The 27,811-nt window shown below is 55.5% G+C and overlaps 2 protein-coding genes across 6 annotated transcripts in view; both read right to left on the reverse strand.

Annotated features, from left to right (window-relative positions):
* Positions 1-16,990, reverse strand: part of DNAH17 (dynein axonemal heavy chain 17) — a 118,885-nt gene extending 101,895 nt beyond the window's left edge. Inside the window, exons 1-3 of the mRNA XM_078066204.1 lie at positions 14,784-16,990; positions 9,687-9,969; positions 5,535-5,730 (exon numbers count right to left, since the gene is read on the reverse strand). The gene's annotated coding sequence lies outside the window, so the exon portion shown is untranslated. The remainder of the gene's footprint in view (positions 1-5,534; positions 5,731-9,686; positions 9,970-14,783) is intronic.
* Positions 16,991-17,079: 89 nt separating this feature from the next.
* The window catches only part of CYTH1 (cytohesin 1), a 77,966-nt gene continuing 67,234 nt past the window's right edge, over positions 17,080-27,811 (reverse strand). For 3 of the 5 annotated variants that reach the window (XM_036069594.2, XM_078066203.1, XM_036069597.2), the window contains exons 10-13: positions 25,571-25,649; positions 22,576-22,647; positions 21,825-21,979; positions 17,080-18,867 (exon numbers count right to left, since the gene is read on the reverse strand). In XM_036069594.2, the coding sequence (XP_035925487.1) occupies positions 18,789-18,867; positions 21,825-21,979; positions 22,576-22,647; positions 25,571-25,649 (385 nt within the window). In that variant the 3' untranslated portion in view covers positions 17,080-18,788. The remainder of the gene's footprint in view (positions 18,868-21,824; positions 21,980-22,575; positions 22,648-25,570; positions 25,650-27,811) is intronic. The other 2 variants (XM_036069592.2, XM_036069593.2) reach the window with 2 other exon arrangements.

The following is a 27,811-nucleotide window of genomic DNA, read 5'->3' on the forward strand; positions in this document are numbered from 1 at the left end:
AAGAAAAATTATTAAATTTCCTTACTACTTACAGCCCATTGACAAGTCCTTGGAAAAGGCAGCGTGACCTTCCTTTAGGGACACAACTGCTTGGATGTGGACACTTTGCTAAGGGCAAAGGCAATCTTAGCCCGACCCTCCAGGACCCTGTAAGTCTACTTTAACATATAAAAATTCCTTTGGAAACTTCCTTCATCTCTACCCCCCAAGATCCCTGTTGGCAATCATCCCCCAGGCATGTGGCCCACTGACAGACATTTGAAGGATCTCATGACTCAGGTTTTATTAGACGGTAGTAAATGACCTTTTCCCAACAGTAGCTAGCCCCTCAAGGTCCTGCAAACTTTGCTTCCAAAATTCCTTAAGGACTTTTGCTCTCTCTAACCCCCTCCCAACTTGAAAGTATATAATGGGCCACCACTCACGACCCCGGTGCTGCTCTTTCTGCCCACAGGTCCTGTCCCCGAGCTTTAATAAAACCACTTTTTGCACTGAAGAAGTCTCAAGAATTCTTTCTTGGCCGTCGGCTTCGAACCCTCACCGCTTTCCTACATCACGAGCACACAAGCACTGATTGTCCCGGTGCGCTTGGGGCCAAGGATTTCCCGGGACCTGGGACTTCTGGAACTAGACCCTGCAGAGTCGGGGACACTGCGGCTTGTTAGTGATCCTCATGCTGTTGCCAGTGTCCCACCGACTGCAGAAGTGACGGGGCTGGCTGTTTCTCTGGAACCTTCCAGGAATCGAGGAGGATTCACTGTGGTTCTCGGAGAGGTGGGGGACTTTCTCAGGACCACCCATTTTGTAATGAGTGGAGCCAGGTTTAGAATCTGATTTTCCAATTCGTCAAATGCTGCTGGTTTACCCCTCAAGGGACCATTTTAATTGCAAAGCTTTATTTTATATTCTTGGGTGGTCCTCTGACCAGACCACCTGGGGATCTGGTGGAAAGGAAGTCCCTCCAGCCCCTATGCCTCTCATCCCCTCCCTCCCACTCCTCTGCACCCCCCAGTTCCCTCTTAGTGACACCTTGCATTCCTGTGGGATGCGTGTTACAACTGATGAGCCAACACTGATACATTATTTATTCTGTAACTAAAGTCCACAGTTACCTCTTGGTGTTGCACCCTCCCTGGGTTTGGATGAACGTGTGGTGATGACAGGTATCCACCACTACAGCCTCACACAGAGGGTCTCACTGCCCTGAATATCCTCTGTGCTCCCCTCTCCCCCCTCCCCAACCCCAGCTGTCCCCATAGCTCTGCCTTTTCCAGAATGCCATGCAGTTGGAATCACACTGCAGCCTTTTCAGATGGGCTTTTTTCACCGAGTGACATATATTTAAGATTCTTCCATGTCTTTTAGTGACTGGCTAGTGCTCTCAGTCTCTTAACCACTGAACAATATTCCGCTGTCTGGATGGACAAGTTGATTTACCCATCACCTACTGAAAGGCATCTTGGTTGCTTCCAAGTTTTAGTGATTATGAATAAGGCTACTATAAACATCCGTGTGCAGATTTTTGTGTGGAAGTAACTCTTAAGCTCCTTTGAGTGGACACCAAGGAGTGTGACTGCTGGATCATATTGTGGGAGCGCGTTTGGTTTTGTAAGGAACCTCCCCACTGTCTTGCGAGGTCGCTGCGCCATTGTGCGTTCCCACGGCGGCGGGTGAGCTGCTCCACGTCCGCGCCAGCGGTGGGTGTGGTCGGTGTTCGGGATCTTAGCCCCTCTGATAGGCGTGCAGTCGTGTCTCCTTGTGGTGGTAATTCTCTCGTTAGGGACTTGTAGGACATGGAGTCCCTTTTCATAGGCTTTTTAATCATCTGTGTATCTTCTTGGATGAGGTGTCTGTTTAGATCCTTTGCCCAGTTTTTAATTGGGAAGAGAAATCTTAAAATGAGATATTTTTAAAAAGCCACAGCCACGTACTATAGGAATCCATTTATATGAAGTGTCCGGAATAGGCAAAACCATAGAGACAGAGGGCTGACTGGCGGTTGCCAGGGGCAGGGGGAGGAGGAGGAGGGATGGGAAGGGGCGGCTGGCGGGGTGTCCTTGCGGGCTGATGAAAAGCTCTGGAACTCGATGGGGTGGTGCCCTCATAGCACTGTGAATGACCCAAATGCTACTGAATGGTTCTCTTTAAAACAGTTAAGAGGGTAAATTTTGTTCCGTGTGTATCACAATAAAAAAAAAAGAGAAAAAACCCAGCTCTGTGGCAAGGGTGTGAAGAACACCGCATCAAACAGGGACCTGCCCACAGTGGGGTCAACAGTGACCCGGACGAGGCGTCTCCAACGAGGACCCCTGCTCTCAGCGCGGAGCAGGGATCACGGCAACCTCCCTCCACCTCCCCCTGCTCTGTCTGCTCCGTCTGCTCGGGAGGGTCCCAGGCTGCCCCCTCCCCGCCTCAGGTGACAGTCGCTGGGGTGGATCACTCCCTTTGTACGAGCCTGCACAGATGGGATTCTGACACCGAATCACCAACAAGGCTCCCAGCCGAAGCGCCCTGTCCTCAGAGGGTAAAACACTTACTCCTCCCTAATCCCGGCCTCCCCCCTGCACTGCCCTGTTCACTTGCTCACCCGCTCACCCGCCCACCTGCTCACCCAGTCACCAGCTCAACCTGGTCACCTACCCACCCACTCACCCACTCACTGCCCACCTGCCCACCCACTCACCTGCTCACCCGGTCACCTGCCTACCCGCCCACCCGCTCACCCGGTCACCCGCTCACCCGGTCACCCGCTCACCCACTCACCGCTCACCTGCTCACCCACTCACTGCTCACCCGCTCACCCGGGCACCTGCCCACCCGCCCACCCGCTCACCCACTCACCCGCTCACCCACTCACCGCCCACCCGCTCACCCGGTCACCCGCTCACCCACTCACCGCTCACCTGCTCACCCGGTCACCTGCCCACCCGCCCACCCGCTCACCCGGTCACCCGCTCACCCACTCACCCGCTCACCCACTCACCGCTCACCTGCTCACCCGGTCACGTGCCCACCCGCCCACCTGCTCACCCGGTCACCCGCTCACCCACTCACCCGCTCACCCACTCACCCGCTCACCTGCTACCTGCTACCTGCTCACCTCCAGGCTCTCGCTGACTCCTCACTTTGGGATGCTGAAGGCCAGCTCCCTCCCAGCCCTCTCCCCCATGCCCGGCTCCATTCAGGGTCCTCAGTCACTTGGGGATGAAAAAGGGAGTTACAGCTTCTGTTTATTCCTCTGCTGTGATTAAAAACAACTCTGTATTCAGAGAGCTCACTGTAAAACGAAAGGTCTGCATTGTAAGCACACTTCCATCCAGCAAAATTCAAGACACAAACCCCAGCTTCCACCTGGCTCCTCATCGCAGCACCATTTCCCCGGCTAGGGTCCACAGTGGCTCGCTCAGCTCCTGGGGGCTCGGAGCCTCTGGGAGTGAGTGGATTCCCTGCCTCCTCCCCAAGTGGACGGTCCGGCTCGCGTGGGGAAGGCCGAGGCTCTGAGGGCAAGATGTGGATCCCCCAGCGCAGCCGGCTCCGTCTTCTCTGGGAAACAGTATCTGCAGGGGAACGGCCCGGACCCCCACCGCTGGGCGGGCTGACCGGCGATGCTCTGCCTGGCCTCCACCGCATCCCACCCCCTGTGAAGCAGGTGTCTGCGGGCCCGGGTACAGATGGCCCCTGGGCACGTGTGGCCCCTTGTCAACACTGAGAACTCGGTCTTCACGGACTCCCGACTGGACCGCAGGGAGCTCCCGGCACGGCCCAGTGATCGTGTTTTCCCCTCTCAGGAAACCATTTCACCAGGAGGCCCGAGAGTCACGGGCCGCGGCCTCGAAAACAGGAAAGTCATCTTCTTCCCTGTCTGGGCAGAAGGACGAGGACAGAGACCCACTGGAGGGCCTGGGCCCCGGGCAGAGGCTCGTGGGGCTGCAGGAGGGACGAGGGGCTCTGACACAGCCCTTGCAGTGACCAGGCCAAACGGCCAGGACGTGGTCCTCGACCACCAGCTTCCCCCATCTTGCCTTTGCTTTCAACTCAGGACCAACCAGGGAGACACAAATATGCCCCCCTAAGCAACCACAAAGGATGTCCTGCTTCTGATTAGCCCACCACCAGCTGCCCACGCCCACGGCCCCCTCCTCCACTGTCCGCTCTCCCATCCCTGTGCCAGACCAGCGGCGGTGGCCCCCCGCCCGGCCAGCTCTGAGCAAGGAGCCCATGCTTCTCTCATTTGCAGGTCTGTTAACCTGCACAAGCAGACGGGGCGGCAATCCGTGAGCCGCCGAGCTTGTCAAACCACCGCTGTCTAGCCGGGGCATCTCCCTTGCATTTCTGGGCCCGATTCCTGCCCTGGAATCACTGAACAACATTTAAGAACCTTGATTTTCAAAACGACTTGACGAAGCTTCAAGCCTCACCCGAGAGCACAGCTCCCTTCAGCCGGGGCGCGCTGCCCCACGGTGTTTCTCTGCATTTACGGGGGCTGGTAGCCACCCAGTCTTGCTAGGGCCGGTATCCGGGGTCCTTTTTCAGCCTGGTGCTTCCCAAACTACCTGTGGCAAAGGACGTGGTTTTTTTGTCAAGGACACACTGGGAAACGTCTGCCCCATCGGAAGGCTTTTAAAGCTGCTGATTGCCAGAAGGGCTCTTCCACACGGAAATCGGATGCCTGCCCGACATGGGAGACACCTTTGGAAAAGCCCACACCGTGTGCTCCCAGGACCCAAGTCACCACCGCCTTGTACTTGGCCTGCCTACTTGCGGTGCCTGATGCTCTTGTCTTCACCCCACTGTTTTCCAAGGAGCTTGAGAACCAGCTTCTCCTCTCGCGAGCAGTTTACGGAAACAACCACAATCCTCAAGAGCTTGATAATTCAAGTTATGTCAAGGAATATCACAGGTGACGAAGCTGTCCATTTGCTTTGAATGTGCTCAGATATTTGACATAAACCACAAAACGCAGAGGAAATCTCCAACTTTCCAAACCTAAGGAAGGAGACTCAGGGAAGGGACTCCTGCCCGGCCACGTGCGCTCGCCGCAGGGAGCTGGCTGGGCCTCTTCCACCTGGAAGGGGTGGTCAGTGATAAAAAGCCAAGGGCCCCGGGGCCTCTTGGAAATCAAAACAAGGATAAACCGGAACGGGAGAGTGGGATTTCAGTTTTCAGACAGTGCTGCAATTCGTCGTGGGATGGAGACTTTTCCAGATTTGAGTTTGTGTGTGCAAGTCGTTTTCACGGACTGGAGAACACGGGTGTTGGTGAGGACACAGGGGAGAGAACAGTGCAAACACCAGACAGGCTGGGCCTTCAGGATTAAAGTGGGTTCCTTTCTACCCGGAATGTGGCCACGCTTTAAGCTAAGGAATCAGGGGAACCTGAGTCCATGGACACGTGATTTCTGCCGTCAGGCTTTGCCTGGGCTGGTCTTTCGTAAGGACTCTGTGTTTTGAGAGTAGCTCCTATGAGCCTCCCCAACCCCTCACTTCACCGTGGGGGGAAGCGATTTTGGGGACAGTGAAGTAGGATACACCTACCTCTGTTCTTTCACGACCAGGGCAGAAGGGGCCGTGCGGCACCAACAGCTTTCACAATGGGTCAGATCCCAGCGTGAAGGCATCACGGGAACCAGACCATCCAAACCACAATGAGACACCACTTCGCACCAGGAGGGCCAGAATCAAGACGGATAACAGCAGGTGTTAACGAGAAACTGGAGCCCTCGCGCACTGCCTGTGGGGACATAAAATGGTGCAGCCCCTGTGGAAAACAGTTTGGTGGCTCCTCAAAAAGCTAAACATAAAATCACCCCATGACCCAGGAATTCCACTCCTAGATACGTGCCCCAAAGAACTGAAAACGGATGCTGAAACAGATAGATGTACAGGCACGTTCACGGGAGCATCATTCACCACGGCCGAAGGTGAGAACAGCCGAGCGCCTGTCCGTGAATGGATACCCACACTGTGGTCTCTCCAGACCACGGAACAGTGTTCGGCCACGGGGACACCTGCTAGAACACGGACGGACCCCGTAAACATTATGCTGAGGGAGAGAAGCCAGGCACAAAAGACCACATATTATAGGATTCCATTTCTGGCATAAAATACTCAGAAGAGGCGAATCCTAGAGACAGAAAGCAGGTGGTTGACAGGGGTGGGGTTGGGGGAAGGGCAGAACAGGAAGCCGCTGCCCACAGGGCCCAGGCTTTCCTTCGGGGTAATGGACGCGTTCTGGGACTGCAGAGAGGTGCTGGCTGCACAACAGTGTGAATGCCCTGATTGCCTTGAACTGTTTAAAATGGTTAGTTTCATGTTATGTGAATTTTGCCTCAATAAGAACATTTAAAAAGAAAAAGATCTGTAAGTCTTCTCTCATCCCGTCGGCGTTTGCAGGTGTCATCAGGGAAGCGCTGTGTTTGAAACTGAGACACTGTCTACACGTCCATGGGACGCGGCTGAAACCCAGAGGGATACGTCCTTGTGGGAGCCGGGGCGAGCTTCCTGTCACCGGCACGGAGCACCCAGCCTCACGGGGGCCCTGCGGGCCCCGCACCAGAGCAAGATGGGCCCCTTCCGGGGAGAGAATGAGAACGTTCCCCCAGAAAAAGGATCTGGAAAGTGGGTGACGGGCCCCTGACTGGTTTTCCACTGTAGACTGCGACCAGAAAGCACCAAACAGGGGGAGAAAGTTCCAGCAGTCTCTCCTGAGGGAGGATTAGCAGGATTAGCAAGGCCCGTAAGATCACATTCTGGCCTGAGAAACACCTGCGGCTGTGCTGGACCTCCCGCCTCAGTCAGAGGACAGGTTAGGAACGCAGCCACAGACGGGACACGGGCACCTGGGCCCGCCTGCTCGTCAGCAGAGGGCCCCGAGAGGGTGACAGCGTCAGCACGCGTGCCGATCCCCGCCCTGTCCTGGGCTGGACAGTGTCCCCCGAACCTGTGAGGGAGACCTTATTTGGAAGTAGGGTCTCTGCAGATGTGATTAGTGCAGATGAGAGCCTCCTGGATCAGGGTGGGCCCTCACCCAGCGTGCTTGGAAGAAAACAGACACAAGAGAGAAGGCCACGCGACACGGGGACAGAGATGGACAGGTGCAGCTGCAAGCCTGGGACGCCGAGGAGGGCGGGCACCACCAGGAGCGGGGGGAGACCGGAAGGATCCTTCCCCCGGCCCTGCGACACCCTGATTTCGGACTTCTGGCCAGACTGTGCAAGAATTTTTTGTTTTGTTTTAAGCTGTCCAGTTTGTGGTTCTTTGCCGATCAAAATGGGATTTCTGTGTTGAGCCAGTGGTCTCGATGCCCAGGCTTTTTTTGGGAGAACAGAAGTCTCGCCTGCATCCCCCTCATCCCGGACAGCCACTGCTTCTGTGTCTCACACCCACAGCCGGTGCCGGGCAACTGGATCGTAGGGTGACCCCTCACCGAGCACAGAACAGGAACCGAGGAGCGAAAAAGGCTTTGAGGCGAGAAGCTGCCCCACGACATCCTGCCTTTCCCTTGGCTTTTAGAACGTGCGCCCTCGAGGGGATGCGGACGCCTGTGCCCCTGGGTTGGACAGAAATGGTGGGAAAGAAAAGCACACCCACATTCCACAAGGAACGTGCTCCAGGCAGTGACTCGAGACATTGTCCACTTGCTTTCTCTCCCATGCCAGCGCCCTCCAGGGATGGCCAAGGGTGACAGGGGGCAGCAAGAGAAACTGTGTGTGTGTGTGTGTGTGTGTGTGTGTGTGTAAACTGGGAGGCTGGTGGGGGATGGGACCTGAAGACCATCAGATGTGGCCAGATGTCACCATGTAACTCCAGAATCGGATGAGCAGCCTTCACCGCCCCCAACCTGCAGGCGGCCACCGACACAGACGTCTCTGGGCACTACCCCACCGGCCGGCTCTCCAGGCAGGCTGCAGGGGGGCGGCCGGGACAGAGAGCTGCCACAGCCTCCCCCTGCAGCTGGCCGCCGGGGTTTGGAGAGGAGCCTGGGCCAGATGCAGGCTGCAGTGCTCACACCTGAGGGGGGCAGGTGTTTACCGGAGAGAGACGAAGCTTTAAACTGGGCCGTGTTAGAGAAAAATGCCCGACGGAACTGTTTATCGGGTTAAGCTGAGTTAAATTTAGTCTTCTTGTTGCCAAGCGGGAATGGGCTTGTCAGAGGCGCGTCTGAGTGGGGCTGGAAATAGAAGTGCACGTTTGCACACAGCAGGCTGATAACAGTCAGTTCACACCTACTCCAAGACAAAAAGATGCACACTACATGAGCTAAGCACTGAGCCCAAACTACAGGGATAAAGAAAGAGCAAGGAGTTAATAAAGGTGCAGGCACGAATGCATCCGTTCTTCCCGCCCCCAGGGAAAACCCACTCCAGACCGGACAATCAGGCCGAGAGCCGGCTGTTTGAAAGGGTCAGCAAGACAAGCAACGTCCAGCAAGATGGATCCATACGGGGCAAGGGAACGTAGTTAGAACCACAAATAGGAAGATTAAACGTTATAGATCTGCAGGTACCATTTCATGACAAGAATCTGAAATTCCAGAACAATGCTTCTCAAAACACGGCCTCCTGACCGCACGGTGTTCGTGTGGCAAAGGAAAGCACAGGGCAGGCAGGAGGCCCACGGTGTCCACAAACACGTGCCCCACACCTGGAGCTTCCACAGTGGCGGGTGGCAGGGGCACCGCGCTCCCGCGTGCCTCATGAGTTACCATCCTGGTCCTTCTCCGTAATTCCTCACTCGGTCATCCACCCGACACCCCACTCACTGCCCTTATGTGAGGCTGTTCTCACCACCACACCTGACACCAGCCTGACCCCCGGCGTCACCTGCATACGCGTGTCCCCACCCTCTGTCTTCCCGCCCACCTGCTTGTTCTGGTCACAAGAAAGCACAGTCTGGAGGCTCCGAGTCCTCATTTCCCCTGAGTGTGAATGTGTCTCGTTGGCTCCGACTCACCCCTCAGCTCACTCACCTGACGTCCCACTTCAGCTCCTACGTTCTAGTACAATAGAACTTTCTGATCCACATTGGCCAACAGATGATTTTATAATGCATAACTCAGAAAAGACTCTTCTCTCCTGGATTCTTAAAATTAGATTCTTAATTAGAAAAAAGACCATTAAAAACAGGAGCTGAGCTTGGGGGGGGGGGTGGGTGTGTGCATGTGCTCACGCACGCATGGGTTCTGGGGGAGGGGAGCTTATAGAATAAAAAGGAGAAAGAAGGATTTACCCATGATGTATCTGACTCCAACCTGAGCCGGGCTGTGCTCCCCACACGGCATTCCAAGGACGCCTGTCACGAGCTCTGGATACGTGAGGCTTTAAAAAAGTGTTCTTTGTCCGAATACCTTTGGGATATGCCACAAAGCGCAGCCCTGGCTTGGAGACCCAAGGCCCCAAGCAGAGAGCTAGCTTTGTTCCACCAAGCCCTGCCTGGTCGCACGCGACTGCAGGACCGCCCTGTCACGTCAACCTACTAACATCCTGCCCGCATGCCTGTTTCCCGGACCGCAGCTGGGGAAGAATGGGAAAGATCACAGGGGAAACACAAGTTCAGAATGTCTGGGGGACAATCCGAACCTCTCCAAACATCCTGCCTCCTAAAAGCGTAAGATGGACCCGCAGCACAAACGGGACGTGTGCCTTCTGGGTTACTGGGAGATGCAGGGAAAACCAAACTTCAAATTACCTCCAGGAAGAGAGTGTCACACTCCAACGGCGCTCTGCCTGCCACGCCCCTAGGACGGCCAAGCGTGTGGCTGGGGTGTGCTGCAGGTTCCGGTGAAGACAAAGCACAGACGGAATCACCCCCAGAAAAAGGAAAGTCCACCATGACATCCAAAGACACCTGAGGCTGGTCCAGCACCTGGTCATTCAGAGCACCGCTGCGATACCGTGAATTATAAGACACAGAGATATTTGGTCTTTGTCTGAAGTTCCTGGCTCACAGCTCCTGGAGCCCTTGGGACTTCCTGAGTGAGAAGAGCAAGAGGCACATATTTTGTCATATTTGGCTACTTGTCCTCAGTTACTGAAATGCTTCACTCGGAGCCATGACAGTGAAATGGGTGTTTTGTTATTCATAACCAGCCCCTTTCTTACCACAAATAGGCTTATGTTAATGAGGTGACTTAGGGAGAACACCTAAGGATGGGGGCTGGTTGCCAGGGGAACCAACCAGGAATACAGGGTTGAACTTTCAGCCCCACCCCTGACCTCCAGGAGGGGTGAGGGGCTAGAGGTTTAATCAAGCATGCCTATGTAATGAAGCCTCCATAAAACCCCAAAGGACAAGGTTCAGAGAGCTTCCAGGCTGGTGGCAGGTGCACGGACAGGGAGAGTGGAATATCTGGAGGGAGCATGGATGCTCTGCACCCTTTCCCCACACCTCACCTTAAGTTTCTCTCCATCTGGCCCTTGACCTGCATCCCTTATCATAGCCTTTAATAAACCAGTAAACGTGTTTTCCCTGAGTTATGTAAGCTGCTCTAGCAAATTCATCAAACCTAAGGAGGTGGTCATTGGAACCTCCGATCTGTAGCCAATCTGCAGGCTCTCAGCTGTGCTTGCAACTGGTATCTGAAGTGGGGGTGGTGGTGACAGTCTTGTAGGACCAGGCCCTTAACCTGTGGAATCTGATGCTATCTTTGGGTAGATAGTGTCAGAATTGGGTTGAATTAAACTGAATTGCTGGTGTGCAAGAATTGCTTAGTGTTGTATGTGTGGGAACATCCCCTCATTGGAATTGGATCCAGGGAACATTAAAAGATCAGGGTACTCTTGAATTAGGAACCCCGTCCACCAAGAGACCTGGGGATAGAAAAACTCAAGAGAAACTCTATACAAAGTTACTCTAAGAGGAAAATGGAAAATCTGAAACAAAGCATTTCTGTTGATCGAAATTCTCTCCCCCAAATCAACTACGAGGTATAAGAAAGCTATAATTTAACCCTCCAGACTAAATAAATATCCTCAAGCACTTGGAGATATATGAAAAAGAAACAGGTATAATCAGAAATCTAAAACCTAAGAACAGAACGAACAAATGAAATGTAGAAAAATATGTTAAAATTGGGAGATGGGGAAAGGTGTATGGGAATTCTCTGTACCGTTCTTGCAACTTTTCTGCAAGTTTGAAAATATCTGGAAATAAAAAGTTTCAAGAGCACTGGGGATATTTTCATGGCTGTCTCAGTGGGCTGAGCAGTGATGGAGCTGCTGAGAGAGGGCAGTCAGGGGGGACCACAGGACACAAGTCATTGGAGGGCCCAGCACAGGGTGACAATGGAAACTGGAGCCTTGAACGTGGATTTCACTCTGGGGAGTTAGAGAAGGCTGATGCTAGAATCACAGTCTGTGGCCTCAGGGTTTGGCCACTCCAGCAAAGACCACATCAGCCAGAGAAATGGATGCAGAGCCTGTCTACACCGTGTGCTGGCTGGAGCCCCTTGGCCACTTTGCTCACCCCAGTGTCTTGACTATGCAAATGTCTGCCGCCAAGGAGCGTCGCGGGCTTACTTAACCTCAAGAAATAATATATTTATTGTAATAGTAGGAATTCAGTAGATAATCATGGTTTTTTACAGGAAATGACAAACAAAAGGCTCTACACGTAGCAGAGTGACAGCCATGTGGTATTTACCCAATAAAAGACTCAGGATTATGACCATGACGGTATTAGCATGGAAGGTGACTTTTACAGTCCCTCTGCAACCAGAGAGGAAGCTGCCCAGCCTTCAGTTTGTTCAGACAGTGTGCAAAGATGATGCAATCGCACCTGGATCCACCAGGTGTTTAAGGGAGAATTTGCAGCTGCCTAGAGCCAAGAGTAGGGAAGGGAGTTCAGTGGGCAGGTAGCCTGCTGTCAGGTGGAAGGAAATGGGTCAAGGACAAGAAGAGAGAGGTGGGACCCCCAGAAACAGGCTCCTTTTTCTCCTTCCTATGCTTCTTCTCCCTCCTACAACTTCAGAGCACCTCCACCCTGACAAGCTTGAACCACCTTAAGAGTCAGAACAACTACCCTGATGTGTTAACACATCTGAATCACATTCTTCTGGCTTACAGAAAACAGGTGCTGATAAACTATTCACATGATCCTGTCTGGCATAAAGTAACCTGTGGTTTGTTGTCACGCATTCATTTATTAAACAGACATGTCCCGAGGGCCCTTCCTGTGCCAGGCACTGTCTGGGAGCTGGGAACCCGGAGATGACCTCAAGAGACAGAATCCCCGTTGTCTCAGAGCTGACAATCTGGTGTGATGGCTCAAATGACCATATCACCATATCCCTCATGAATGCAGATGCAAACAATCCTTGACAAAATATTAACAGATTGAGGGGGCACCTGGGTGGCTCAGTCATTAAGCATCTGCCTTCGGCTCAGGTCATGATCCCAGGGTCCTGGGATCGAGCCCCATGTCGGGCTCCCTGCTCAGCAGGAAGCCTGCTTCTCCCTCTCCCTCTGCCCCTCCCCATCCCCCACCCGTGCTCGCTCACTCTCTCTAATAAAAAATAAATAAAATCTTAAAATAACATATTGAATCCAGTAATATATTCTTAAAAACCCATGACCAAGTGGGTTTTACCCCAGGGACGCAAAGTTGATTTACCACTAGAAATGTTATTCAGTGGAATCACCATATTGTTATTCTAAAAGAGAAAAATCACATGAGCAAATGTATCTGTGCAAAAAAAGCCATTTGACAAAACACAACTCATTTGTGATTAAAACTAGGTGAAAACTAGGAAAATATGTGAACACCTTCAGTCTGATGAAGAGCATCTCTGAAAACTCCACAGCTATCATCCCTGAGGATGAAAAACAGAATGCTTTTCCCCTAGGATCAGGAACGGGACAAAGGTGCTCACTGTAGCTCTTACCTCATCCCACATATAAAAATTAACTCGAAAGGGATCAGACCTAACTGTAAGACTTAAACCTTCTCTGGCATGGGGGCTGGTCACCAGAGACACCAAGCCACGACCAGATGCTTGGGACCTCAGGGAGAGGCAAGGGGCTGGAAATGGATCAATGATCGATCATGCCTACGTGAGAAAGCCTCCATAAAATCCCCAAAGCACGGGATTCAGGGAGCTTCCAAGTTAGTGAACACATCCACGTGTACTGGGAGGGTAACACACCCCAACTCCACGGGGACAGAAGTTCCTGCACTCGACACCCCCCTGGACCTCGCCCTACATATCTCTTCCTCTGGCTGTTCATCTGTGGCCTTTATCATATCCTCTAATGAACTGGCAAGCATAGATGTTTCCCTGAGTTCTGTGAGCCCCTCTAGCAGATTAATTGAACCCGAGGAGGGAGATCATGGGGACTCCAGCACGGAGCCAAGTCAGACAGAAGCTGTGGGTTACCTGGGGACGCCCTACTTGCAGCTGAAGTTGCGGGGTGGTCTCGTGGGACGGAGCCCTTGACCTGTGGGATCGGATGCTGTCTCCAGGTAGATGGTGTCAGGATGGAGTTAAACTGTAGGACACCCAGCTGGTGTCACAGAGCATTGTTCCGTGTGTGTGTGTGTGTGTGTGTGTGTGGGAACCCGGAAGGGACAGAAGTGAAGTGTTCTATGTGAAGGTAAAGGAGAGACATGCGGGAGGTGGAAAACTGACTTTTTCTAACACACTATCAATAGAATATTCTTCTGTCTGTGGGCATTTCCAGTCCCAACCCTTGAGTCACAAGCTAAAGGTGAAGTCATAAGCATCGGGAAGTTTAACAAGTTTAACACATGTACCAACAAATCCCATTTGCACGTAGGCACATCCTTGTTTGCCCGGAATCCGCACTTGCCTATGAACATACGAAGGCTGTTTATCTGCGGTTTGGGCTCTGCTCCCTGGGAACTGACCTTTTGCCCCCGAGAAAGAGAGTGACTTGCACTAATTGCTCACTTACTTATATTTCAACCCAGGGTCAACAAAAATCACCCAGTCTCCTCGGCACACCACCCTGACTTCCGTTTCGAGAGGCTCTACAGACTCTGGGTCCACGGTGCACCTGAATCTCAGGGGGGTGCCTCCTCGAGTCTCCACCGACAACCCCATGGGGTGCCCGGTTTGGCGTGCACCTCAGGGCGGGCCGGGGCGCCATCACCGAGGACGCTCGGCGCGTGTTAATAAGGGCTGATCGACAGAGCCCATCCTTTCCCTGCACCAACACCACTCAGAAGGAGGCGTGCAAAGCTCAGAAACTTCACGTCCGAGTCCTGGGGGTGTGGCACCGCCCTATGATGTTACCAGCCGTAAATGGGCAAATGCCTTCCAGGTGTGAGTGGGCTTGGCTGACATGAGAGGGAATGCCGTCTTGGGAGCTCTGAAGAGCGCTCCAAGTTCATCCAGCAGATGAGAGAAGCCACGGGCCCAGCTCCTCTCTTGACACATTTGTCAAGACTCATTTCGGCGATGCCTCCTCTCAGGGTCGCTTCCGATTCTGATGTCTTTGTGCCCGCTGTCCTGGCCAGGGTTCTCCCGAGAAACAAGCAGTAGGCCCTGGAGAGCTTGCTTCCTCCCACACCCTCTGCCTACCCACCCCGTGAGGACACAGTGAGGAGGCTGGAGGGCCTCCCCAGGAGCTGGACTTCCCGGCCCTCAGGACTGGGAGGAATATGTTTCTGTGGTTTAAGCTGCCCCGTGTGCGGTGATTTTGTTACACTGGTCCGAGCAGACGAAGATCCCACGGGGACCAGACCCAGACAGAGCAGGCAAACTTTATGCGGCCTGAAATGCAGAGCTTCCTGGGTTCCCATCCCAGAAGGGCCCCCAGGAGTTACCTGTGGGCAGGCCGAGACCAGGGCTACTCAGCCCGGGGCCTGCAGAGGGGCTCAGGACCGTGGGACTCCGCGACTTTGCACTTAGGGCTTTCTGTGTAATTTTCCGGGATGATCTGTAGCTTGTGTTAACTTCGCAGAGGGGCCTGTGGCTCACAAATGGTTAGAATCGCTTTCCTGGTGCAGACACCAGCTCTTGTCCGACATGGACTTGCCTCTGCCCCCTGTGAAGACATGACAGTTATGACATCGGGAGGGCCGATGCATCAGGATCAGCGTTCTCAGCAGGGAGCCGTATCTCTACCCCATTCAGAAAACAAAAGGTTGGGGCGCCTGGGTGGCTCAGTCGTTAAGCGTCTGCCTTCGGCTCAGGTCATGATCCCAGGGTCCTGGGATCGAGCCCCGCATCGGGCTCCCTGCTCCGCGGGAAGCCTGCTTCTCCCTCTCCCACTCCCCCTGCTTGTGTTCCCTCTCTGTGTCTCTGTCAAATAAATAAATAAATAAATAAAATCTTCAAAAAAAAAAATTAAAAAACAAAATGGATCCCACTAAAGGACTGGATGTGAAAACTTAAAAAAAAAAAAAAAGGAGAATCACAAAGATTATCCAACTCCTAAAAACACGAAAGCTAGTGTGTAGTAGGCTCAGTACTGGACCAATGATCTTGGCAGTTTTTGTCCTTACCTTATTCATAAATTTCCTCTTAAAAAAAAAGTTGAACAAGTTGATAATTCAGATTTATATTATGGTAATAATAGAACAGGATGGGGGGGCGCCTGGGTGGCTCAGTAGGTTGAGTCCGACTCTTGATTTCGGCTCAGGTCATGGTCTCGGGGTCGTGAGATCGAGTCGCACATGGGGCTCTCTGCTGGGCGTGGAGCCTGCTTAAGATTCTGTCTCCCTCTCCCTCCGCCTTCCCCACCAACTCCCCGGTGCTCGTGTTCTCGCTCTCAAAAAAAAAAAAAAAGGATAAAGGGTCAAAAATGCGATTAAAAGGGGAAGTACATGGGGCGCCCGGGTGGCTCAGTCGTTGAGCGTCTGCCTTCGGCTCGGGTCGTGATCCCAGGGTCCTGGGATCGAGCCCCACGTTGAGCTCCCTGCTCCGCGGGAAGCCTGCTTCTCCCTCTCCCACTCCCCCTGCTTGTGTTCCCTCTCTCGCTGTCTCTGTCAAATAAATAAAATTTTAAAAAAAGAAAAAAAAAGGGCAAATACAGGCTACAGACTGTAGGATTCCAACCGCACGGTGTTCTGGGAGAGGCAGAGCTATGGGGACGACAGGACGTCAGCAGCTGCGGGGCTCAGCAGGGAGGGAGGAACAGGTGCAGCACGAAGGATGTTCGGGGCAGTGAGCCTCTTCTGTAGGACACCGTCGTGATGCACACATGATCATGTCCGCCCACCCATCGAGTGCACAACGCCAGGTGAACCGAACACATGCCGCGGACTCTGGGTGCTGCTGTGTCAGCCTGGACGCGTCCATTGTGACACATGGACCCTCTGGCAGGGACGCCGATGGCAGGGGAGGCTGTGCAGATCAGGGGGCAGGAGGCAAAGAGGAAATCTCTGTACCTTCCCCTCCGTATTACTGCAATCCCAAAACCGCTCTAAAACATGAAATCTATTAAAAAAATATCAGTACAAAGCAGGGCAAGTATAAAGCAGGACTGAGCCACAGGAAGTTGTGCCCCTCACTCTGAGCTTCCTGGCAGCCACGATGAAGAGCGAAGCAGACACCGGCTCCCAGAGAACCAGGAACGCTGGTTTCCCCGAGATGCCGCCTGCAGGGGGCCGTGGCACACAGATTTCCGAAATGCTACACGCTCTGGACGTCTGCAGGAAGAATCGCCGTCGGCCACGTGACCCAAACCGGCAAGCGGCAAGGATGGGAACTCGCTGTTGTTTCAGGGGCAGGCCCGGGCTCGTCCGTCTGCCTGTGTTCTGGGGCGTCTTCCCTGCCTTCGAGGGCTAGCTCACTGCGACTCCTCCCCGGTGCTCCGCGGGCTCACCTGGAGATGGAGGTACTGAAACTCCACCAGCAGAAGACACGTTTCTCAATCTTAGCTCAGAGCTGGAGGTTTGCCGTTCGTTTCTTCTTCACACACAAGGGGCGACGAGGAAGCCGCTTTTTGCTGTGTTCTCCTTCACAGAAGGCAGAACCTCCTCCCCGCTCCCAGTTTATATCCTTGCTGGGCCGCAGAGACAGGTGCGAGCCACGGCCCGGCCCGCGCACGCCCGCTGAGCAGGACCTCCCTGCTCCGAGGTCGCCCCGGGGAGGAAAGGAGGCCACAGACAGCAGGGGTGCTTTGGGCACATCTGGAGTTTATTTGCTGCAGTCCCTTGGTGCTAGTTTACAATGCAAAAAAACCAAACGAACAAAAAACAGTTGGAATAATAATTATAATTTTTTTTTAAAACCCTGTCAACAACTTTCAGTCATTTCTTTATCTTTTATATTTTGACAAAACTTTTTTTAAACAAATACAAAATAATCTAAAAGGAGAAAAACTATACATGGATTATTTACACCTCTGATAAATAGACGAATACTGACTCAGGTGCCTCTGTGTAGTACTGTGAGAACCAGTGCAGGGGACGCGGCCGGCGGGGGGGCCCCAGCGGGCCCAGACCTCCCCCATCCCCTTACGAGCTCCGGCGCGAACAGGCCCGAAGCCACTCGAGGGAGGACCGGTGTGAAGGGGACCCCCGAAAGTCCCCCCGCCTGCACCCCTAATCACGCCCTTGCACAAAGGCCATCTGCAGAGATGCCCGCCTGCCCTAACGGAGTCGGAGGAACGGGGCTCCCGCTGCCCCAGAAGACCGGCGGCTCTTTGCCTTCTTCCGTGAGGCCATGTGGGGGTGCCGGGGTGGCCCGGGCCGGCCGGGGCGAGCGGCAGGAGCGGCCCGAGAGTCCCTGAGAGAAGAGCAGGAGGACGCTGCGTTCCGCGGCTCCCCTCACACAGTAAGTTGGGAGGGCGAGGCCAGCGCACGCAGGCCTGCGGGGGAGGGAAGGACGCGAGGCCGGCCCTGTCCCCCTGGTGCTCCGCCTGCCCCTGCCGGGCAGATGAAGGCCCCCACCCCCCCCGAAATGGGCGACAGTAGTCCAGGTCGGGGCCCGAGTCGAGGCGGAAAAAGCTGAAGACCTAAGGTGATCAGTAAGACCTGCTCCTTCCTCTAAAACGAGGACTGCAGCTCTGGGGGAGGAGGAAGAACCACGTAAGAAACAGGCCGTCCCGAACCTCGGCGGGGACTGCCATCCTCACAGTTTTGGTTCCGGGGTACTTAGCTCAAAGGAAAATGCTGACTTTGCAGTTTAAAGCCCAACAAGGAGGAACTCTGAAAGAGAAAAACAGTGACCGTCCAGCGATTCCCTTCTCCCCTCCGCGCCCCCGACACTTGGAACTGAGAAGGGGCGGCTGCTGCCCGCCCGCCCGACCCACCGCCCGCGCCCTCGGGCTGCTGAGAAGCCGGCTCCCGCCAGTGGGCCGGGGCGGCGGGTGGGGAGGACACCCTAGGTGGCTACCCGGGGAGCCTCCACCCCGGACCGGGCAGAATGCCTCGGAAGGGCTCTACTTTATCTTTTTCTCTCTTTAAAAAACAAAAATATATCTTTATAGTATGTGGCTTCTCTTCCATTCCACTTTTTTCTTAACATAGAATAATATATCGATGGGTGTGTTTACGGTGCAGGGTTGAAGGCTTCTTCACAGGGAAATAACCAAGAGGTAAACAGCTGGCTTCGAGCTCTGCTATCAGACCTGCTGAGCGGGAGACTTGCACGGAGGCTGATGTGCTGGCGGGGGCTCTGTTCCCTCTCCCCCGTGCGAACTCCTACCCTTCTCCCACTTAAAAACAGATAGCAAAGCGGAAGCCAGTCTCTATGAATTCAGGGTGATGCGCAGCAGGGGACAGCCCTGCTCGGCAGCCCGCCGCCCGTCCGCGGCGGGGGGACGGGAGGAAGGACCCGGGGCCTCGCACGCCTCGCACGCCGGCGCCGCTCACTGGGCAGACTCAGTGTCTCTTCGTGGAGGAGACCTTCTTCTTCCTCGCGGCCAGCATCTCGTAGAAAGGGTCCCTGCTGATGGCTGCTCTGGATGCACGGAGGGGAGAAAACAGAACAGACTGAGGAATGGGCCCAGGAGACAGCCCGTGCAGGCGCTCGCCGGCGGCACCTGTGCCCCCTGCCCCCGCCCCCGGCACGGCAGAGGCCGAGTCAGTGCGTCAGTAGTCACCGTGTCCACACATGACTTAGGGGACGAGCCTCAGAAGAGGTACGTGTGACGAGATAATTCTGTTTCTACCTAATAGTGGATTTAGGTTTAGGAACAGAGTATTACACACTCTTATCGTATTCTAGCCCAAAAGACAAATGTGCTACTTCGATCCACGATGACAGCGAGCGCCACACAATCCGGGGCACCCAGCGCTCTGACGGCCGCCACGGTCTGTAACCACGCAGCCTCTGCGTCCCGTGCGCGCGCCGACTCAATGACCGAGACCACACGCGGGCCGTCCACGCTGTCGCGGGGCCCTGGGGCGTGGCCGGCCAGGCCCGTTCTGTGTCCACGGCCCGGCAGGGAAGGAGCCTGCATGTGCCCTGGCACTCCCCCAGAGACCCCAGCATGGGACGGTGACAGCAGGGCCACCCCCGTGCACCTGTCCTTCCCAACCGCCCAGCACATGGTGCCGCGAGCGCACTGAAGCTCTTCCAGAGCGGCCACACTCGAAGTGCCCGCGATCCCAGCTGACCACTGGCTCTGCGCCTGACCAGGGGAATGACAGGCCCTGCAAGCACACTGGGGCCTATTCACCAGAGGTGACAGGTCCCCGGGAAGCGTCTCCACAGCTCCCTGGGGCAGCTAGAACCGACAGTCCCTGGCACCTGTCCCAAGGGGACCTTGCCACAAAGGCCTCAGTTTGTCTCGAGAGCCAAGGATGCTGAAGCGGAGCGCTGCATGGCCATCAGGAGTGCGTCTTATGGAGTCACAAGGCTCAGGTCTGAAGACCAGCAGCACCTCTGTGGCTCTGGACAATTTAATTGGCCTTGCTGTGCCTCAGTGTCCTCATCTGTAAAATGGGGATGACCGTGCTTCCCAGGCTGCGGTGAAGGGTGAGGAGATGGTACCCGAAGTGCATAAACACGGTGTGCGAATTCTGCCCGGTGATGAGGCAGCAGCGGGGCCCAGCCAGGACCCGAGCCGGCCCAGGGGAGGCCAGGGCGCACCCTCGCTCAAGGACTGGACGACTCCAAACGCGACTTTCAAGAGCGCCCAGTGCTTCTGGCTGTAGGCGTACAGACCACATGAAAGACAAAACGCACAGCCGCGGACAAAACCACAGAACAGCGCGTGGGGAAGGCTGCGCACGGCCACGCGCCACTCCAGGGAGACACAGCGGGGCCCGGACGGGACCCTGCGCGCACACGAGCGTGCGGAAGCTGGGAGCGTGCCTGAGACTGGCTACCCAGCTATTCACCCGAGAAGAAAGTTACATCCTTTCCTTCAAACCATACGCTAAAAATACATCTCATAAGGACGAAAGAGTTGTTTTTTTAAAAAACATATGGTAAAAAAAGAGTGCAGGGCACGTGGATGAGGGTCACTTGCTGGCCGGGATGCCCAGGGCACGGCCACTCCTCTGCCCAGACCTCAGTGGAGGGCTTTAAAGTTTTCCTTTCAATTCCCGAGCGGCCCGAGGCAGGGGGACGGGAGGAAGGCACCCGCCCTCCCTGGGCCGCCAGGAGCACTCCGTGGAAGTTACCACACGGTGTACAACAGAGTGAGTCAGCGCTTCCCACATGTCATGCATGGCGGGCTCTGGAGTCTCATTACTGGTATTGACAGGGACACTGTGCAGCCTCGTCCATGGGATGAGGGTCAGAGGGCTCACATCGAGGAGAGGAGCTGCCAGAGTCATCACACGACCATGTCTCACCCCAGAACGTCCTGGGAGCTATCCCCATCACACCGAAGGGGCAGGGGGAGTGCCAGTCTCCAAGGAGGCCGAGGGTCTGGCAGGAGGGAACTCAGCACCGGGTGGCCTCACCCCAAACCCACGTGCTCCTGCCCGGCCTGACTCTTCACTGTAGGACTTCCAAGCAGACTCCCGTGGAGCCCATCACGTGTCTTTGTTCAGTCATCTGTTTGCTGTTTAACCCCGGCCAGACCCTGCACCGGCTTCAGCAGCGATACCAAAACACACCCGAAACTCGAGCGCTCCCCCTCAGGAGCAGGCTGTGGCCAGGGCGGGAGTGCACCCGTCACGGGGGGAATGCAGGGCCGCAGGGCCTCAGATCACCGGGTCAGGGCGGCCTCCCTGGCCTCCGGGGAAGTCACGCGCTCTCAGAACAAACTGCCACCGAGACAAGCAGCCAGGCCATGCCCGCGGGGGTGATGGCCATCTGGACAGGCTCCGGAAAGTCCCGGGGGGGTGGGGGGGGAAGCTCTAGCCTGTCATCACCCTCGCGCTGTGCCGCTCAGCTGAGCCGGAGGTGCCAAGCCCTGGGCCTGTGGCTCCGTCTACGCCCGTGGAAGCCTGAGAATACTTCTCCCCCCTCTCAGACCCTCAGCCTCCCCAAAGCACAGCGGTCAATGGTGGGGGTCTATCCTGTGACCCTGGAGCGTGGCCATGTGACTCTGGGCAGTTTCCTCACCTGTAAATGGTACACGTCTCCCCGGAAATGATAAAACATTAGGATTACTATCTCCGCCAAGCTGCCGTCCTGACCATGAGGCCTGCTTCCTAAGACGTGGGCCGACCAGGTGAACCGACGGCACCTGGGGCTGGAAGGCACCCGCCCTCCCTGGGCCGCCAGGAGCACTCCGGGAAGCCTAGACCCGAGGCGCTCTCATAAACGTGCGGTCACGGTCATGCATCTAAGGATCCACCAAAAAGTAGTCTGGGAATTCCAGTCAGACTGCCCTGAGGATCTCAGGCGGGAGCCAAGGAGAGGGGCGGGCGGCGCACCCAACGGCTGAAACGGTCCCTATCTGAGAGGTGAGAGCCCTGGTCGGGTGAAAGCACAGCCACGTCTCATCCGCCACCTACTTGATGCATTTAATCCACTCCTCCTTCTCCTCCGGTGTCGGGGCTGAGATCCGGTACACGGTGTGGTTCCCTTCCACGACCCGCCCATCTGCCTCCGTCTTACAGGCCTTGATGACTTGGTCTTTATTGTCGGGGATATAAAGCTCAAAGCAGTTCTGAGAATCACAAGAGAGAGAGAGAGGGTGTCAAAGATCTGAGAAAGCTGCCGACCAAGAACAAAAAATGTCAGTTTCTTCCTCAAAAGACTCTTCCTTCCGACCTCCATGAAGCACAGTTTTCCTGTGAAGAGGAGCCTCGTGGTGGAATCGTGGAGAATGAGGTTGTATGTCAATAAGCCTGATTAGCAGAGACAGCAGCAGGTGCATGCCCGCTCCACTCCCAACAACACTCCAAAAACACGGAGCGCCGTAGGTCACACGGACGCCTTCCAGAGCCCACCCCGCAGCACCGGCACATTCCGAACAAAGGGGAGGTATTTGTAAGGTGCCGAAGGTCCTGACACGAGCAGCCCAGTCACAGCGCCTGCTGCGGCCTCTTAAGGAGGGACAATTCCATCCCTCGTGGGACTGTCCGCATGTGACATGGAAGCACCTGTTATTACAGCCTCATCTCTGGCTTCAACATGAGCGATCATTTTAAAATCAGGCATGACACTACTTTTCGGTTTTAAGTAAATCTTGGCAATTTCAGTCGTTTTCAAAGAACTGCTACACCCCTCCCTTCTGTCCTCTCCCGTACCCCACATACTTACTGGCTTTTTGGAGTCCTCTACCTCCCGGATACTCAGATTCTCTAAAGGGATAATCCCACGGGGCTCCTTGTCCTGCAGAACAGTTGCAGAGAGAAAGACCTCACCGCGGGGTCAGGAGCACGCAGCCCACCGCGTTCCTCACCCACACGTCACCTGGGCCCTTCTGCTCTTCTCCCCTGGCCTCGAGCTCACAAATCAGCTCTAGGGCCCACACCCTAGGTTCTAAAATCAGAAGAGGGCCAGGAAGTGTATGGGTACACGAATCCCTGTAACCGGGGGCCTCTGCAAGGAGGATGTCCAGGGGAGTCTCGGCACGTGTCCTGAAAGAGGGGATGTGTCCCGGAGGAGCCCACGGGAGGCCCTCCAGCAGGGAGCACGGCAGCCTCTCTCACACAGAAAACCACCTCGCTTCTCTGCCTGGCTCCCGTACGCATCTCTTCAGCCTCTGTTCCAGGGTCGGCAACCCCAGAAAGCCCTGGCCTCGGTCCGGGTGCCGTGCTCTGTGCCCTCAACGCCTGGGACTGTGGTGTGTGTGTGTCCTTGTTACCTCCTGCCCCATCGTCCCCCTGTCCAGAACAGAGCAGAGCAGATCTGCCATGCCCTCGCCCCCACAGCCCTCCTCCAGCGCTTCCCATCCCAGCAAAGGCCACCACACACACACTTCACACCTCCGTCTCCGGGACATCCAGCCACACAACAGCCCAAGACTTCGTTCCAAGGCCACAGGGTAGCTGGGCTAAGCCCCGGCATCACGCTCCCTACAACGAATGCTCCTGCAGCACTGTGCTCTCTCCATTTGCAGATGCAGGTTCCTCTCCTTTTCGGGGAATAGTCCCGTAATCGATGGTATCTTTGAACACGCAGGTGCGGATTCTCCAGTACTGGGATCATCTTTCTCAGTCCTCCACAACTGGTTACCTCTCCCCTAATCGTTTTCATATTTGTCTTTTTCAGATGCGATCGCTGTGACTGTTCCAAACCTTTCCTCTACAACGGTGATTTTATTCTTGGGTAATCTGTTCCACTCCTTACAGTTTTTACTTATTTATTACTAAGTCATACATCAGTTACAGTCTACATACATCACGCTTGTGTTCTGGCCCCTTCCATGGTCTCAGGAGAGAGTGGTGAGCGGAGGGCAGGACCGGCTCAAACACTTGGCGCGCTCGGGCTCTCCGCTGGGACCGCGGCCGTCCTGTGTGGGGGTGGGTGGGCTGCTCGCGGGCGCACCCCGTGGACAGCTCTCCCACTGAGTTCACAGCCCGGAGCCCTCACTGCCGCTGCAGGAAATGAGGCCCACTTTCCCACCTTCCCGCTTCGCCAGTTCCTACCCAGCGGCAGACAGGGTACTGCTCGCCGACAGGAAGAGGGCAAAAGCCCTGCCCTGTTAGTGTCTCCTGGACGCAGGGCAGTGGGGAGGCGGTGGGGCTCCGCGGAGCAGGGCTCCCCTCCGCTCGGCGCCCCCAGGCCGTGGCCTCCGTCCCTGTTTCGGTGGCTGCGCTGCACGGAGGGAGCGGTCGCCCTTCCTCCCCGGCTGCCAGCGCCCCCTCCTGCCCCTGGATGGCCCGCACACCTTAGGTGCCTGTGTGTGGAAGCTCTGCCTCCCGTCCTAACTCTGGGGCCCCCGCGCCTGCAGACACATTCTCTGATGCCTGTGGCCCAAGACAACGCCGCTGAAGGGAGCGTGGATTCAGGCGATGCCACCAGGCAGAATCGGGAAGAACCACGGCGTTCTGGAATCGCACACATCACCACTGAGCTCACTCCCGAACTCAGGGCATATTGCTTAGACGCCTGTGTAGTTTCGTTTTAATCCAAAGAATAGTGAAAAAATCCCAAGGAGACTTTAAAGATGCCACCAGTCTAGGTATCTTTGAGAAAAAGGCAAACTATGGGCCGGGCGGGGGTGGGAGGGGACAGAAAGGAACGTACTCAGCTGTTGACAGTGGCACTCTGGGGGCGAACAGTAGGAAAATTACCGAGTGTCACAATGAGCAGCCTGCGGCAGCGAGTGACCCCCACTCCCTGCGTGAGAAGCTACATCTGCACAGCGTCCAAGATGACGGAGCGCCACAGACGACGGCCGCCTCACCCAGGCACGTGCCAGTGTCCTGGTTCCTACCGAGGCTTACATCCCGGACTCTCTTATCATCCAAGTCCCACCATGCTCTACACGCGTCTACACGCGTCGGACACGATCCTTCCGAATCTCCACGGTCTCAGTAGGATCCATGACCTTTACTCAGTGAAGACCTGAGCCCCACGCTGCCGAGCAGAACGGAGCAGAACGGAGACGCGAGAAAGGATCAAGTGACAGGTGGGCAGCCAGGGCGAGCCCGGCCGGCCAGGCTTGCTGGGCGCTGCACCAGAGGGAGCTTCGATAAAGGTCTTACTTATCAGTTTTATTCTCACAGGCGCTTATTATGAAAGAGACTTACATGTAACACCTATCTGTGTCGTGACTCCATTCCCGCTGAAAACCAACAGAACTTCCATGGTTGAAGAAAACTTCAAACTCCAGGTAATTCCCAACTTCCTCCATTTCACTTAACTTCCTTCTCCTCTATTACGTCTTTCACCCCTGGGCTGCTTCTCCCGAATCCAGAAAACCTGAATGCTCCACATGGTGATTTTCATCCCCCTTTCAAGGGGTCACAGACTCTTTCTTGGCACCTGACCCACGTTCACTCTTTCCAGCTCGGCTCTAAACCCCATCTCTAATGCCGTGTGTAATGCCGGGCTGCTGCCTTCTCCTGGCCAGGCTTCTCTTGCCCCGGTCCAGAGCTGGATGGCGGCCGCCAGCCACCACGCCTTTGGCAGGACGCCCACATCATCTCCAGGGCCCCCGACTCTGGGGCCGGCCTAGCTCTTCCCGTTCACCTCAAGTCTCCTCCCAGCCCTCCCCAGGGCCTCCTCTAAGCACGTCTGACTGGAGTCGTGCAGACACGGAGGCCTGGCCCGCCCTCAGCCCCACGGTGGGCCAGCAGATGCTCACCGTGGTGTATTCAAAGTAGTACAGGCAGTTGTCAGTCAGGATGAACCAGCGTCTCTTCCAAGTCTTCACCCTGCCGCCTGCGGAGCAAACAGAGATGCACGTCGGACAGGAGCCGACCGCTCCGTGCAGCTCCGCGACACAGAACCCCCTCAGAGAGCACGAGGGAGGAGGAAGCGAGGGGCAGGGCACCCAGAGAACACTGAGACCATGGCAAAGTTTGCATCGGTAACAAGACACAGAGCCAAAACAGAAGCACCTTTCACAGAGTGAAAGTCTGTGGTACAAGCAGAGCAAGCAAGTCAGGTGGCACCTGGAGATGAACTCAGGACAGTGGGATGAGAGCATGGCGCAGGGGAGGGCACCCCGGGCAATGAGGACACGCAATGCACATCTGACTGGGCTGGAGCGGTGCCAGCAGCCGTTGGTGTGGTGGAAATGGGCCAATGGAAGAAAAAGGGGAGACGGGCAGCCCCGGTCCCAGGGCACTGTGAGGGCGCCCAGCCCAGGGCACATACATATGCAGGGGTTCATCAGACATGTTAACCCCTTCACAATCAAATCTAGAGTTTTCCCGGAACGTGGAACCCAAATCCCTGTGGTTTCCCCCTCTACCCCACCTTCCTGATTATAGTGAATTTCTATACTGGCTTTCAGACCCTGGGCCAGTGTCCTACAAATGAAGTTTCCCCAGAGTCCTGGATGAGACAAGGCGGAGTTCCTGCATCGGGGAGGAACCCACCAGTGAGCAGAAGAAGCGCTCAGGAGGCTTTCCAAGCCTGGACTTCTCACCTGAGCTCTGAACATGATGAGCTAGGGGAGGGATCGCGGGCCTAAGGAGCACGGATGGTGGTGGCTGTGAGCCCCAAAGGGCCCCACCACCTCCCTGGTGAAGCAGCAACGCTGGGGCCGTGAGGCTATGCTCAGAAGGACACCGGGGAGGGAGGCTTGGCTGTGGGCTGTTTCAGTGAAGCCTCCTCCTGCCCCCTGCACGGCCGTGAGCCGAACCCTGTCTTCGTCTGTTTACATCGGGGCAAGGGGCAGCTTTCCGAACATGAACCACACAGAAGTCATGCAAGGCCTTCCCGTGTTATGATATGCATGCCATTCTGTACGCACTTCTTACTGCCTCGACAGTATATGCTCTTCTTGCTAAGACTTAACCTCCAGGGATTATCACTTGTCCGATCTCCACCATGGGGTGCAGAGCTGGTATGACCGTAGTCATGCTTCCTCCCTCGTCCCTCAGCACAGGCAGCTGAGCCGAGAGCACGGGCGTGCTGCCATGTGCTCACCCCGGGTCTCCTGACGGGACGCCATGGCTGGAGCGCTGCACGTAACATTACAGAGAGGGCGCACCCAGCACTGGTCCCGGCATCGAGCAGAAGGCCGGTTGGGCTTTCCACTCCCTTTTATGGCTCTGCGTGGAGGCCTGAAGTCTCGGGGAGGCTAAGTGATCGACCATGAATGGCACAGACCCAGGGTACAGAGGCCTTTGCCGCCAGCACGCACACGCTGCCCACCCGCAGGGGCCCTGTGCTAGGACTGCCCCCCACCAGCAGCAATTTGCCGGTTTATGTGAGCATGTGCCTCTGGTCCCTAAGGCCCTAGGGCATGAATTAAGAAAAAAACCACAGATGGAAATATGACATGCATGTAGAAAATGGGAAAGGCTGGGCAGGATCAAAACAAATGAGGAAGAAAAAGAAGACAAGGAATATATTTAGAACCGGAGCCAATATGTTATAAAAAGGAACCCCCCCCACCCCCACTTCAGAGCCTTGAGAAATCAGCTCTTCTACCTCTTGGGCCTTCATCCCCACACAGGGCTCGGTACACAGGACACCTCAACCCATGCTGACTCCCATGCGCTCCCCCCCACAGGACCACCCGGGGGCCCTCAGGGCTTAGGAGGTCATGGAGGAGGGGTCAGATGCGAAAAAGAAGAAGGTGGAAGGAAATCTCGGAGGAAAAGCAAAGCTGGAAAGATCCCCTCCCTGATTACGAAAGCTTGATGGCTCCCGCTGACAGCTGGCTGTGTTACAGGGACCTCTGCCGTGAGAACGGCGGTCCGGGGGGAGCATTTCCATGTTGAAAGAAACAGACATGAAACAAGCAGACAGACCAATGCGCGCACCTAGGACAGTCCCTGTGGAACTCACAGGACACCTCCCCCCCCCGATGCGAAGGCCAGGCGCCGACTTCCCTGGCACCGCCAAGTCCCCAGAATGTGCTAACGACTGT

Source organism: Halichoerus grypus, chromosome 2 (genome assembly GCF_964656455.1).
Source record: "Halichoerus grypus chromosome 2, mHalGry1.hap1.1, whole genome shotgun sequence".
Lineage (NCBI taxonomy): Eukaryota > Metazoa > Chordata > Mammalia > Carnivora > Phocidae > Halichoerus > Halichoerus grypus.